Below are 16,016 nucleotides of genomic sequence, written 5' to 3' on the forward strand. Positions count from 1 at the left end.
AGCACATTTTTCAATTTTCTTATGTCCATGAAACACATATATTTACCCAATATTTACCCAATATATAAATATTTACCCAATAAATATTTACCCAAAATATTTAGAAGGATTAGATTTTCCAGACCAAACTTTATAAGCTTATAAAATTAGAAATAAAAAATAAAGTTAACAAGTAGTAGTATCAGAAAAGATGGCAGAGGAGAAAGCACCAGGAATATGTCTTTTCACCTAGACAAGCGCTGTACTGTACTGGGGCAAACCCTTCTGAAGTAGCTATTTTGGAACTCTGGACTCTATTTGAACAGTTACAGCTACGAGAAAAGGTTGACTGGTAAGCTACAAATAAGTAGGTCACTCAGTCACTCAGGCTTCAGAATGATCATGGCTACTCATCCTAAACCCTAAGGCAGACAATGTGGGGAGGGCAATCCCTCTTTTTAATATGGTTTGTTGGAGCCAGAGAAGCAATAAGGATTTTGCCTCCCAATTACCAGGTTTCTGTCTTCTGAATGCAGACTGCTGCTTCTGACTGCAGAGCTGCAGGCACGGAGGCTGGTCACCAGTGATTCAACCCCTACCAGCTGAAGTGATCACCATACTGAAAGGAGTCACACCTATTTCTTTAAATATTCAAAAACAACCATGTACAGAGAAAATTAAGAGCTGCTCTACATGCCCAGGAAAAAATATAGTCTCAGAAAGGACCTGTAAAACTGTAACTTTCACCATATGCTCATCCCTGCACAGACATACCCTATAAAAGTTAAACAAAGAGCAAGTGCTAGTTCCACACTGTATGGAACATCAGCAGCCAGAGGCCACACTCCTACCATCCTTCCACACTTGATGCCCTCCTCCAACCACAGCTGAAGGCATCAGGGCTTTGCAGTCATAGCGTCTGAATGCTCCTCCAGAACCTGGTTATCTTTTTTCTTTCTTTCTTTCTTTATTTATTTATTTATTTGACAGAGAGAAATCACAACTAGGCAGAGAGGCAGGCAGAGAGAGAGGAGGAAGCAGGCTCCCCGCGGAGCAGAGAGCCTGATGCGGGGCTCGATCCCAGGACCCTGGGATCATGACCTGAGCTGAAGGCAGAGGCTTTAACCCACTGAGCCACCCAGGCGCCCCCAGAACCTGGTTATCTTATGATTAAATCCTTTTTTAGAAAATGGACTGGAAATGAATCATCAGAAATTATATTTTCACTTAGAAAGACCTCAAAACTCCAAAAAGCTTTTAAGAATGTAACTCAATCAGAACTTGGGGACTTCCTTCAGTAAGCATGATGAGATTCAACAGAAAGGATTCTGCCTTATTTTACAGTTATCCAAGTAATTCTTTTAATTTCCTACTATGTTTCATGAAGAAAGATGACCTTTGTATGACCTACAATACCAAGCACCATACCTATCACCAAGATGTTACCAATGATTCTTTTCATTAAAATGGCCTGACCAAGATGCCAAGCAATTTGCAAGTATTCAACAATATTAATGCTACTATTTTTTAATGACAAATAACTGCTAATTAGAAAATAATTATTATAACAGAACAAAGTCCTTAGCCTAAAATTAAATGGCCATGGATAGACAGATCTATAAAATTTATCAACTACCACATTTTGACAAAATCAAGATTAATAGATGCAGTCTCCCTTTTTTCACTGGCTACCTCTAATCAGCTGAGAGCTGGACTATTAACTAGATATATTAGAACTATAACTCTAAACCGTCAGATGACTAAACACATGACCAAGCGCCCACAGCACTGTCCTAGAAAGAAAAACCCACTGACTCTGAACACTTGTTCTGGTTGTCTGAGGCAAGGGGCTCTACTGCATTTGTACATAACCGGCTCTTTGGACGACTAAGAAATTCTTGAAGCTGCTGACTAGGCAACTTCTGGATAAGTAAAATATTCCTGTATAAAATAAAGTACTACACTGTGGAATACAATCACTGTAATAAGAATTCAGAAAAATAAATGTAATCTAGAGTTACTGAAAAGTAACCAAGGCTTCATGAAAGACTGGAAAGATGATCATAATCAGGATTATGGAAGAAAGGGAGAAAACAAAACAGGAACAGGGATTTGTAGAAGAAACATGTAAGAGAAAAACAGATTAATATGGGGTCAGATTATATTAATTTGAAACACTGAGGCATGGAAAATACTTATATGTATTATATACATTAAAACCCACTGTAACAAGATTAACCTGGTGTTGACAAATATAATGGAACGGCACAATAAATCAGACATGAGGTAGTAAGCATCTTCAACTTGAGTAGTGGTAAAGGAAATAAACAGGAAACAATAAACTTAAGACACAGTCCTGGGAACACACTGAGAGAAATTAGGTTTTCTGAGGTTCATTACCTTTAAAATGGCAATCCCATCACCACTTACTGCCTTAATCACTCAAAGGATTACTATGAGGGTAAGTAATTGTCTCTATATATACCAACACACACACTCCCTCTAAATTAAAAATCATCATACAATATTGGGGTATACATTACTTTTAAAAAGGGGACAAAGAATTGGTAAGAGTCAGAAATGACTACTAAGTTTCAAGTGTAGGAGTAATGGGTTGCTATTAAGAAACAGAAAACAAGGGGCGCCTAGGTGGCTCAGTGGGTTGGGCCTCTGCCTTCAGCTCACGTCATGATCTCAGGGTCCTGGGATGGAGCCCTACATCAGGCTTTCTGCTCAGCAGAGAGCCTGCTTCCCCCTTTCCCTCTGCCTGCCTCTCTGCCTACTTGTGATGTCTCTCTCTCTCTCTCTCGGTCAAATAAATAAATAAAAAATCTTTAAAAAAAAAAAAAGAAAGAAACGGAAAACAAATATGCTTGAGCAATGAACAGTTTGCTTTTTATTTAATGTTTTGGTACGAAGCTGAAGAACTTTTCAAATTAATAATCTAAATGCAAGTCAAAAATATTTAAAATTAAGAAAAATGTACATAATTATGTATTTAATATAATCTTAGTGATCTCAAAGATAAATACCAACACATACATAAAACATTATCAATAGGGAAACTTAATATTTTTTCTATGTTTTCCAGAAATCAATAGTTGTTACTTTGAAAAAAAAAAATGATACAATTCAAAAGACTTTTCATCCTTTTCAGAGAAAATTTGAAGAAAATGTATATAAACTTACTCTGCCATGATGTGGGGCAATACCCTTCAAACTGTCTGCCCTTTCTTTCTCCTGTTCAGTTCTCTGAGTACCAGAAGAAAATGATAATACACCATCTACATGCCTTCTACTATCTCCATTATCTATAAAATTACCTGAAATACAAGAAAAAAAATTAATAGAGCATTATCAAAGTCTCAGTAATCTAGTAACTGCTTCTTGTTATTCAAATTATTTTATGTAAACCTAGTAATTAACAATCATATGACAAATATAGCAATTTGCATACAAGAAAAGGTAACCATCAGTAAGAGACAACAGGAAATATGACAAACTGTGACTACACAGAATTCATTTTTAATTCTCAAATGTTTGAATAAAACATACTCATTTATAATAAGTGATGTAAGCAATATACTTTATGGTTTTTCTAATAATACTCTTTTGAAAAGTTTGAAGGAATTCAACAGTTAATATAGGTTACACTATACCACAGAAATGAATTCTTTGGAGAAAAGGCAAAGTCAAACAGAATTTAAGAACAATGGTATTAAGAAGGGCATGTGTTATGATGAGCATTGGGTATTATACACAACTAATGAATTACTGAACACTGCATCAAAACTATGATGTACTGTATGGTGGCTAGCTTAACATAATAAAAAATAATAATAAAATAAAGTCTTTAAAAAAAAAAAAAAGAATAATGGGGTCATACTTCAATACTTACTGGTCCCAGGCAGATAAACAAGGTGGCCTATTTCAGACTCTCTGTGGGTTGCTTCAGAATTTCCTGAAGAGTGTGAGCCATGGGAAATCAGAGAGCTGTTACCTTCTGATTGAGATTTATAGCTACAATTTTCATTTGCCTGTTGAGAAAATATCTTAGCTGTATTAATTTTTTAAAATTAAAACCAACATTTTTAGTTTTTAGGGGGAAAAACATGAGAAGCAGAGAATGACTTCTTGACAGAAGATGCCCAATAATTAATGTAGAAGGAATTAGAAACATCACCTTTATAATCACCATGGGAATACTTGTTTCTAGGAGGCCTCAGCAATGATACTAAATCCAGTTTGTGAAAGGGTCTTGGGGAATAGGAAGTTCACATGGCCTCAATGCATCATTCCTCAGAATACTTACTGATAACAAAGAAGAAAAGAAAGGCACCTACACAAAGGAGACATCTAGCCAACACCACATTAAACAAGATTATCAAACACAACATCACCAACAGTGGGACCAAACACTTCTATGTCTCCTGATGTGATATAAGGAGAAGCACACATCATCCTTACTGTTTAATCTTAACCTGTTCATGATAAACATGCTTACTTGGACTTCCTGCCAAAATCCTTAATCTAATCAGGAGGGAGAAAAAGCAATCAGATATAATTAGCTTATGGTTCATTTTACAAAAACTTTAATGATATGGAAGAACTACTCCAAAGTGAAATACTGAAGAGATATGACAACCAGAAGCACCTGTAACCCTTGATTAAATCCTAGATCAAAAACAATAAAAGGACATTTTGGAGACAACTGGGTAAATGTGAATATGGATTGTATATTCATTTACATTACTGTATCGAAGTTAGATAACAGAATTGAAATTACACAGGAAAATATCTTCATACACAGGAGAAAATGTCAAAGTATTAGGGTGACTTGTCAAAAATATCCAAATTCCTCTTAAGTACTCATGGAAGGACAAAAAAAAAAAAAAAAACATAAAGATGGCCAAATGTTAACAACTGGTTAAAATGGATGAGGGGCATACTCATGTTCACTGTGATATTCTTCAATTTTTCTGCAGAGGAAGGAAAAGTGAGAAGCAGCAAGAAAGGATGGACAAGGTATTTCTCATCACAAGGTATTTCTGATCATAAGGTATCATCTCATCACCAAAGAAAACCAAAAGCTTACATTTTATGGTAATATCTAACGAGACCAGTAATAGTTTTCTAAAGTCAAATTTATGAAAAACCATAAGACTAGAACATACCTCACATGGATCACTTGTTGGTAATTTAAAATCTTTTTCTGTATGTTCCTGTTCTAGGTCTTCATATATCATTCCTGGAATAGCCAGTTGTTCAAAGTAAGCCTCCAAATGTTCATCATAAAACTCTTCATCATCAATATCATCATCTGTTGGTAAAGTGGGGGGGGGGGGGGAATGTTTTAAAGTACTGATTGAACTACAAATAATATTTAATCAAAAAGGTTGTAAAGACTTCTGAGGAAGAAAGAAAAGTAGGGGGTCCCTAAGCTTACCTCGTTATACGGATACAACTAGATACCACCCACATAAGTGTGAATAACCCAGAAAAGGACCCAAAAACTGCCAGAACATTCCACAGCTAAATGTAGATAAGAGGCCACATCAAAGAGGACAGGAAGGGCAGAGACACAGTCAGGAGCTAAATGAACTCATGGGAGAGTCTTCAAAAGGGAGGGACTCCAAGGGTGCAGAGACAGGAGAGAAACAGACCCTCACACCAGGCACCTTACAAAACCCCATGACATCTAACTTTGAAAAACACAGGGGTTAAATTTCACAAGTTCTTTCAATCACTGGGGCATATCACCTGGAACTTTAAAAATCAGTGGGCTCAGTTCTGGCAGAGCCAAGAGAGCAAGAGGAAACTGAGTCCCTGCCTTTAAAAAGACAGCACAACAAATAGCCCTGCAGAGAGAGAACACAGAACCAACAGTCTGAAAACCATCTCCCTTCCCTACTCCTCAGCCTAGATACACAAACACCTGTAGGGACCAGAAGACAAAGACATTCACTAGGTAACTTGCTAACAGTGCACCCTGCCCCACGTTCTCCTATAGACACACCCCCTTCCATTATGCCCTTGGCCGGAGCCCATCCAAAGCAGTGCCACAAGCCTGGCAGTGTGCAAGCAGCCCTGACGGGCCAGCACCACTCCAAAGGGACTCCTGCCCGAGGGAGAGGGGACTACAGCCACACACATATCAAGACTGTGGTCCCAGCAGTAGGCTGAGGACAGACAGCTAATCTGACTGCTGGCCCCATCTACCAATGAAAGCTTCTCAGGGGACAACACAGGGAAAGCTCCCTGCAGTTTGGTGCTACCACAGCTCTGGCAAATACCTGGTCTGACTCACCTCAAGCCCAAGGCAGCCCCAGACTGCCCCAATATAACACAGGAACCAAACCCTGCCCATAACAGACAAACAGAAACTGCAGATGACTACACTGAAAGCAAAATGGGCTCAGCTCAGCCACAAACACATGCAGGAGACAGCCCTTAAGCACCAGCCTCTGGTAAACAGGGGAAACTGCACTGATGGACAGGACCTCTTATTCATAAGGCTGCCACTTTCAAGAACAGATGCAGCTGACTGTCAAACCACACAGAAACAGACACAGAGAGTTGGACAAAATAAAGACAGAGGAAAATGTCCCAAATGAAAGAACAGAACAAAAATCAAAGCAATAGACCTAAGATAAGTAATATTCCTATAGAGAATTTAAAGTAATGGTCATAAAGATAGGCACTAACTAGAGAAAAGACTAGAGGACATCAGTGAAACCCTTAACAAGGAAACAGAAAACAAAAAACAACCAAAGTTGAACAATTTAATAAGTATAACAGAAATACATGGAATAAACAGATGGAATAAATAGACGAGATAAAGCAGAGGAATGGATTAGCAACCTGGAAGACAGAATAATGGAAAATAATCAAGAAGAACATAAGAGAGAAAAAATTATAATAAAAAAGTGAAAACAGACTTAGGTAACTTAATGACATCATCAAATTTAAGAACATTCACATTATAGGGATCCCAGAAGGAGAAAAGGGAGTAGAAATTTATTTGAAGGCACAAGTGCTGAAAACATCCTGAATCTGGGGAAGGAAACAGAAATCCAGACCCAGAAGGCACAGAGAGCCCTCAACAAAATCAACCCAAGGAGGTCCACACCAAGACACATAACAATTAAAATGGCAAAAAATAGAGATAAAGAGAGAATTCTAAAAGCACCAAGAGAGTTGGGGTGCCTGGGTGGCTTAGTCAGTTAAGTATCCAACTCTTGATCTCAGCTCAGGTCTTGATCTCAGGATCATGAGTTTAAGCCCCACATTGGACTCCATGCCTTAAATAGATAAAAATAAAAATAATTAAAAGCAGCAAGAGAAAAGAAAACAGTTACATCCAAGGGAATCCCCATAAAGCTATCAGAGGATTTTTCAGCAGAATTCTGCATGCCAGAGGGACTGGCATGATATATTCAATGTGCTGAAACAAAAGAACATGCAGCCAAGAATACCCTATACAGCAAGGCTATAATTCAGAATAAAGAGAAAGATAAAGAGTTTCCCACACAAACAAAACTTAAAGGGATTCAAGACCACTAAACCAGCCCTATAAGAAATGTTAAAAGGCACTCTTTACTGGAAAGACCTTAAGTAGGAGTATGAAAAGTAGGAAGCACAAAAGCAGTAAAAATAAGTACAAGAATTAGTCTAGACATTCACAAAATAAAAGGATTTAAAGCATGACACATACCTAAAACATACACATATACCTAAAATGTGGAGGGGAGAGAAGTATAGAATGGGTTGAAACTCAAGCGATCATCAAATTAATAGATTGCCATATGCAGAAGCTGTTATATACAAACCTAATAATCACCACAAATCAAAAATCAGTTATAGATAAGGAAATAATAAAGAGAAAGGAATCCAAGTACATCACTAAAGAATGCCACCAAACCCTGAGAGAAGAGAGCAAAAGAAGAAAGAAACAGAGAACTATATATACAGACATAAAACAAATAACAAAATGGCAGTAAGTACATACTTATCAATAATTACTTTGAATGTAAATCAACTAAACACTCCCATCAAAAGATACATGTTGATGAGCAGATGAAAAAGCAAGACCAGCACCAGATGGCTTCACAGGTGAATTCTACCAAATATTTAATAGAAAGTTAGTATCTCTTCTTCTCAAACTCTTCCAAAAACTAAAAGAGGAAAGAAAGCTTCCAAATCATTCTATCATTACCCTGATACCAAAATCAGATAAAAATACTACAAAAGGGGCACCTGGGTGGTTCAGTGGGTTAAAGCAGCTGCATTCAGCTCAGGTCATAACCCCAGGGTCCTGGGATTGAGTCCTGCATTGGGCTCTCTACACCATGGAGAGCCTGTTTCTCCCCAGCTTGTGCTCTCTCTTGCTCTCTGACAAATAAAGAAAATCTTAAAAAAAAAAAAAAATCCATCTTAAAAAAAGAAAGAAAGAAAGAATGACAAGATGGAAAAACTCACCTCAAAAAAGAAAACAAGAGATAGTACTGACCGTTAGAGACCTAATCAGTACAGACATAAGTAAGATGTCAGAACTAGAGTCCAGAAAAATGATTATAAACATACAAGCTGGTCTTAAAAAAAGGAGAGAAGACACTAGAGAATCCCTTTCTGGAGAAATAAACTAAAATCTAATCAAGTCAAAATCAAAAAGCTATTCTAAGATACAATTTAAAAAATGGAGGCTCAACCTGCTAGGATAAATGAGGCAGAAGAAAGTATTAGTGATAAAGAAAACAAAATGATGAAGAATAAAGAACCTAAAAAAAGGAGAGAGAAAGAACTACTGGATCATGAGGGGAGAATTTAAGTGATAAGTAATCCCATAAAGCAAAACAGTAACTATAACAGTAACAATAACTGGGATGCTAGAAGAAAAAGAGAGATGAGCAGAAGGTATATTGGGGCAAATTACAGCTGAGAACGTCTCCAATCTATGGAGGGAAACAGGCATGCAAGGCCAGGAGGCACAGAGAAGCCCCCTCAAAACCTATAAAAACAGGTCAACACCCAGACATCTAATAAAGAAGCTTGCAAATTTCACGAATAGAGAAAATCCTGAAAGTAGCTTAGGACAAAAGGTCCCTAACCTACAAGGGTAGACACATAAAGCTAGCAGCAGACCCAACCACAGAGACCTGGCAGGCCAGAAAGGACTGGCATGATACATTCAGGGTGCTAAATGAGAAAAATATGCAGCCAAGAATACTTTATCCAGAAAGACTATCATTAAGAATGGGAGTAGAGATAAGAGTTTCCAGGACAAAAAGAAACTAAAAGAATTTGTGATCACTAAATCAGCCCTGCAAGAAATAATAAAGGGCATCCTGTAACAGCAAAGAGAGCCCAAAAGTAACACAGACCAGAAAGGAACACAGACAATATACAAAATACAATATACAATTATACAAAAAATATACAATATATAAATAATACAAAAAATATACAATATACAAAAACAATGACCTTACAGGTAATACAATGGTAACACAATTCATATCTTTCGATAGTTACTCTGAATGTAAATGGGCTAAACGCCCCAATCAAAAGACACAGTGTATCAGACTGGATAAAAAAGGAAGACCCAATGATATGCTGCTCACAAAAGACTCATTTTAGACCCAAATACACCTCCAGATTTAAAGTGAGGTGATGGAAAACCATTTATCATGCTAATAGACACCAAAAGAAAGCTGGGGTGGCAATTCTTACATTACACAAATTAGATTTTAAATCAAAGACTGTAATAAGAGACGAGGATGGACAGTATATCATACTTAAAGGATCTGTCCAAAAAGAAGATCTAACAATTGTAAATATTTATGCCCCTAACATGAGAGCAGCCAATTATATAAGCCAATTAATAACAAAATCAAAGAAACACACTGGCAATGAATGATACAATAATAGTAGGGGACTTTAACACTCCACTCACTGCAATGGACAGATCGCCCAAGCAAAATATCAGTAAGGAAATGAGGGCTTTGAATGACACATTAGACCACATGGACTTCACAGATATATTCAGATATTCCATCCCAAAGCAACAGAATACACATTCTTCTCGAGTGTACATGGTACATTCTTTTTTTTTTTTTTTTAATTTTTTTTAAGGTGTTATTCATTTATTTGAGAGAGAATGAATGAGAGAGAGCATGAGAGAGGAGAAGGTCAGAGGGAGAAGCAGACTCCCCAAGGAGCTGGGAGCCCGATGCGGGACTTGATCCTGGAAGTCCGGTATCATGACCTGAGCTGAAGGCAGCCGCTCAACCAACTGAGCCACCCAGGCGCCCCGTACATGGTACATTCTTCAGAAGAGATCACATCCTAGGTCACAAATGAGGTCTCAACAGTACCAAAATACTGGGATCAATCTCTGCATATTTTTGACCACAATGCTTTCAAACTGGAACTAAATCACAAGAGGAAACTTGGAAAGAACTCAAATACATGAAGGTTAAAGAGCATCCTACTAAAGACTGAATGAATCAACCAGAAAATTAGAGAACAATTTAAAGAATTCATGGAAGCAAATGAAAATGACAACACAATTGTTCAAAACCTTTGGGATGGGGCGCCTGGGTGGCTCAGTGGGTTAAGCTGCTGCCTTCGGCTCAGGTCATGATCTCGGGGTCCTGGGATCGAGTCCCGCATCGGGTTCTCTGCTCAGCAGGGGCCTGCTTCCCTCTCTCTCTCTCTGCCTGCCTCTCTATCTACTTGTGATCTCTGTCTGTCAAATAAATAAAATTTAAAAAAAAAAAAAAAAAAAAAAAACCTTTGGGATGCAGCAAAGGCAGTCCTAAGAGGGAAGGACATAGCAATACAAGCCTTTCCCAAGAAACAAGAAAGTCCTCAAATACATAACCTAACCCTACACTTAAAGGAGCTGGAGAAAGAAGAGCAAAGAAAGCCTAAATCCAGCAGGAGAAGAGAAATAATTAAGATCAGAGCAGAAATCAATGAAATAGAACCAAAAGAACAGTAGAATAGATCAATAAAACCAAGAGCTGGTTCTTTGAAAGAATTTTAATAAGATTGATAAACCCTTGGCCAAACTTATCAAACAAAAAAGAGAAAGGACCCAAATAAATAAAATCACAATTAAAAGAGGAGAGACCAAAACTAACAACCAAGAAACACAAACAATTATAAGAACATATTATGAGCAGCTATATGCCAACAAATTAGACAATCTGGAAAATATGGATGAATTCCCAGAACCCATAAACTACCAAAACTGAATCATGAAGAAACAGACACCTGAACAGACCCAAACTGGCAAAGAAATAGAAACAGTAATCAAAAACCTCCCAACAAACAAGAGTCCAGTGCCAGATGGCTTCCCAGGAGAATTCTATCATAACATTTAAAGAAAACTTAATACCTATTCTTCTGAAGCTGTTTCAAAAAATAGGAATGGAAGAAAAACTTCCAAACTCATTTTATAAGGCCAGCATTACCTTGATCCCAAAACCAGACAAAGACCCTACTATAAAGGAGAATTACAGACCAATATCCTTGATGAACACAGATGCAAAAAATCTCACCAAGATATTAGCCAACAGGATCCAACAGTACATTGAAAGGATTATTCACCACGACAAAGTGGGATTTATTCCTGGGCTGCAAGGGTGGCTCAATATCCACAAATCAATGTGATACACTACATTAATCAAAGAAAGGACAAGAACCATATATTGTCCTCTCAATAGATGCAGAAAAAGCATCTGACAAATACAGCATCCTTTCTTGACCAAAAGTCTTCGAAGTGTAGTGATAAAGAGAACATACCTCAGTATCATAAAAGCCATATATGAAAAGCCCACAGCAAATATCATTCCCAATGGGGAAAAACTGAGAGCTTTTCTCCTAAGGTCAGGAACACAGCAAGGATGTCCACTATCACCACTGTTGTTAGACATAGTACTAGACATCCTAGCCTCAACAATGAGACAATTAAAAAAATAATAAAAGGAGTCTGAATTGGCAAAGAAGTCAAACTCTCACTTTTGCAAATGACATGACACTCTATGTGGAGAATACAAAAGACTCCACTCCAAAATTGCTAGAACTCATACAGGAATTCAACAAAGTAGGAGGATATAAAATCGATGCACAGAAATCAGTTGCATTTCTATGCACTAACAATGAAACAGAAGAAAAAAAAAATAAGGAGTCGATCCCATTTATAATTGCACCAACAACCATACGATACTTAGGAATAATTCTAACCAAAAGAGGGAAAGGATCTGTACTCAAAAAAGTATAGAACACTTATGAAAGTTAATTGAGGAAGACACAAAAATGGAAAAACGTTCCAAACTCATGGATTGGAAGAATAGTTAAAATGTCTATGCTACCTAGAGCAATATATACATTCAATGCAATCTCTATTAACATACCATTAACTTTTTCCAAGCACTGGAATAAACAATCCTAAAATTAATATGGAGCCAGAAAAGACCATGAATAGCCAAAGGAATGTTGAGAGAACCAAAGCTAGTAGCATCACAATTCCGGACTTCAAGTTCTATTACAAAGCTGTAATCATCAAGACAGTATGATACTGGCACAAAATGACACCTAGATCAATGGAACAGAATAGAGAACCCAACTCTATGGTCAATAATCTTTGACAAGCAGGAAAGAATACCAATGGAAAAAAAGAGTCTCTTCAACAAATGGTGTTGGGCAAATTGGACAGCCACATGCAGAATTATGACACTGGACCATTTCCTTTCACCAGACACAAAAACAGACTCAAAATGGATGAAAGAGCTAAATATGAGACAGGAATCCATCAAAATCCTTGAGAACACCAGCAGCAACCTTTTCAACCTTGGCCCCAGCAACTTCTTGCTAGACACGTCTCCAAAAGCAAGGGAAGCAAGAGTAAAAATGAACTTTTGAGACTTCATCAAGATAGAAAACTTTTGCACAGCAAAGGAAACGGTCAACAAAAGCAAAAGACAACCGACAGAATGGGAGAAGATATTTGCAAATGACATATCTGATAAACGGCTAGTATTCAGTATCTAAAAAGAACTTATCAAATTCAACACCAATAAACCAAATAATCCAATCAAGAAATGGGAAAAAGACATGAACAGACATTTCTCCAAAGAGAACATACAAATGGCCAATAGACATATGAAAAAATGCTCCATACCACCTGGCATCAGGGAAATACAACTAAAACCACAATGAGATACCACCTCATACCAGTGAGAATGGCTAAAATTAAGAAGTCTGGAAATGACAGATGTTGGCAAGGATGAGTAGAAAGGGGAACAATTCTACACTGCTGGTAGGAATGCAAGCTGGTGTAGCCACTCCAGTAAACAGTATAGAGATTCCTCAAAAAGTTGAAAATAGAACTACCCTAAGACCCAGCAATTGCACTACTGGGTATTTACCACAAAGGTACAAATGTAGTAATCCAAAGGGGCACCTGCACCCAAATGTTTATAGCAGCAATGTCTACAATAACCAAACTATGGAAAGAGCCCAAATGTCCATCAACAGATGAATGGATAAAGAAGATGTGCTCTCTATATACAATGGAATACTAGTCAGCCATCAAAAAAATGAAATCTTGCCATCTGCAAGACATGGATGGATCTGGAGAGTAGTACGCTGAGCAAAATAAGTCAATCAGAGAAAGACAATTAAAATACTTTTAAAATACTTTTTTGAGTACAGATCCTTCCCCTCTTTGGTTAGAATTATTCCTAGGTATCATATGATCTATTATATGTGCAAATTAAGAAACAAAATAGAAGAGCCTAGTGGAAGGGAGGGAAAAATAAAACAAGACGGGATCAGAGAGGGAGACAAACCATAACAGACTTAATCATAGGAAACAAACTGAGGGCTGCTGGAGGAAAGGTGGTGGGGGATGGGGTAACTGGGTGATGTACATTAAGGAGGACACGTGATATAATGAGCACTGGGTATTATATAAGACAGATGAATCATTGAACTCTACCTCTGAAGCTAATTATATACTACATGTTAATTTAATTTAAATTTAAACTTTTTTAATTAAAAAATGAGGGAAAATAAATAAAATGTAATTAACCTAATCAAAAACCCCATTAATTCGAAGGGCTACCTGCACCCCTATGTTTACTGCTCATTATTTAGAATAGCCTAACTATGGAAGCAGTCCAAGGGAGTCTCTATCTTCCTGCCTCTCTGCCTGCTGCTTCTCCTGCTTGTGCACATGATCTCCCTCCCTGACAAAAAAATAAATAAATAAATCTTTAAAAAAAAAAAAAAAAGAAAAAAGCAGGAAGGAAAGAAAGAAAATGGTGTACCAAAGGGTAACTTTCAAAAAGGGACAAATAAGCATGTCACAGTAGAAGTAAAAATAAATTCCAGGTGAACTAATGATTAAGTATAAAGTGAAACCTCGCATAATATCTGATGTTGAGAAAGAAGCAACTAAGGAAAAAATATATAGCAAAGTTGAATACTAATAGATATGAATAAAAATTATTCAACTTCCATCAAACCAAAAAGATGTATATAAATAAAACACTACCTGGTTTTTAATATTCTAAAATCCAGCCCAGCAAGGCCAGGACTAGAACTAGAACTCTCAATCACTAGTAATGGTATTATAACATGTCACTGCCTTTTCAAGAGGATAATTTTACAATCAGCATTAAAAGCTTTAAAAATGCTCATAACTTTGGGGGCGCCTGGGTGGCTCAGTGGATTAAGCCGCTGCCTTCGGCTCAGGTCATGATCTCAGGGTCCTGGGATCAAGCCCCGCATCAGGCTCTCTGCTCCGCGGGAAGCCTGCTTCCTCCTCTCTCTCTGCCTGCCTCTCTGCCTACTTGTGATCTCTCTCTCTGTCAAATAAATAAATAAAATCTTTAAAAAAAAAAAATGCTCATAACTTTGGACTTCAGCATTTCACCTCTAAAAACCCAGTCTATTAAAACAAAGATCTGTATGAATTCAGTCAATGATTCCTTATTTACAATGCCATAATCCGAAAATATTTTAAAAATTTGGCAGGAAAATTATCCTGAATTTATAATTTTTATTTATTCCACTCAGCTCATCAGCCTGGCCTTCAAAGCTATAATTAATGTGGTCCCTTCCTATCTGAGTTTATTTCCCAAAATAGCCTTCTACAGGTGCTGTAAACCTGCTGCACAAAACCACAAAGTCTGGCTATTCTCCAAACATGGTCTAAAATGCCCCCACCATAGCACCTTTACAGATGCTGTCCCACTTCCTGAAATATAGTTTTCTTCCCAAATCTATGTTAAGGCCTATCATGGGCCTCTTCATGAAAAAGGAAAACCTGCATCCCCTTTTAATAAAGCTTCATAGATACTTCCCTCAATCAGAACTAATTTGTCACCCTATGATTCCTGCACAATTTGTACTGTTGAAATATACTTAAGATAGTCAGAGGGTTAGTTGTGCATCTCTTTTCTCACTTGGCAGAATTTTCAGAGAGTAGAGGCTAAATATTTCATTGTTCCTCCAATTTCTTAACAAACTGCTTTATACTCCATACCCTAATGATAATAAACTGAGGATAAACATAATCATACCAGGTTTCTTACTACACAAGTTTTTAAAACTTCTACCAACAGAAGTGCCTGCAAGTGCTGATAGGGAGGAGGTAAAGGAGAAGACACAAACAAAAGGCTGGCATAGTAACTATGAAACAAAGAAGCAGAAAGACGTGGAGCAGCAAGGTAAGGACTAGGAAAACCCAAGTCACTTTACAGTACCAGAAGAATCTTCCAAGCTCGTCAGTGATGTAAGTTTCTCATTTTCTAATAAACTAGTGTGGCTTAAGTCGCTGGGCAGATTCTTCTCCTCAAAATGTTTCCCAGCATGAGGAACAACAATCTGTAAGAAATAAAATGCCAAGTAACAGAAGCAAACTTCACTACTTTGAAGACCACAGTAGAAGGTTGCAAAAAAGACCACCAAATGTGCTCAGTATTTGTAATTCACAATTTAGGCAATGAAGGTCTAGCTGTTCTATG

General features: G+C 37.4%; 1 protein-coding gene across 3 annotated transcripts in view; it reads right to left on the minus strand.

Annotated features, from left to right (window-relative positions):
• CEP192 (centrosomal protein 192) overlaps nucleotides 1-16,016 on the minus strand; it is a 134,787-nt gene that overhangs the window by 94,680 nt on the left and 24,091 nt on the right. For all 3 annotated transcript variants that reach the window (XM_046024060.1, XM_046024059.1, XM_046024061.1), the window contains exons 7-10: nucleotides 15,756-15,876; nucleotides 5,154-5,299; nucleotides 3,878-4,016; nucleotides 3,169-3,302 (exon numbers count right to left, since the gene is read on the minus strand). In XM_046024060.1, the coding sequence (XP_045880016.1) occupies nucleotides 3,169-3,302; nucleotides 3,878-4,016; nucleotides 5,154-5,299; nucleotides 15,756-15,876 (540 nt within the window). The remainder of the gene's footprint in view (nucleotides 1-3,168; nucleotides 3,303-3,877; nucleotides 4,017-5,153; nucleotides 5,300-15,755; nucleotides 15,877-16,016) is intronic.

Source organism: Meles meles, chromosome 12 (assembly GCF_922984935.1).
Source record: "Meles meles chromosome 12, mMelMel3.1 paternal haplotype, whole genome shotgun sequence".
Classification (NCBI taxonomy): Eukaryota; Metazoa; Chordata; class Mammalia; order Carnivora; family Mustelidae; genus Meles; species Meles meles.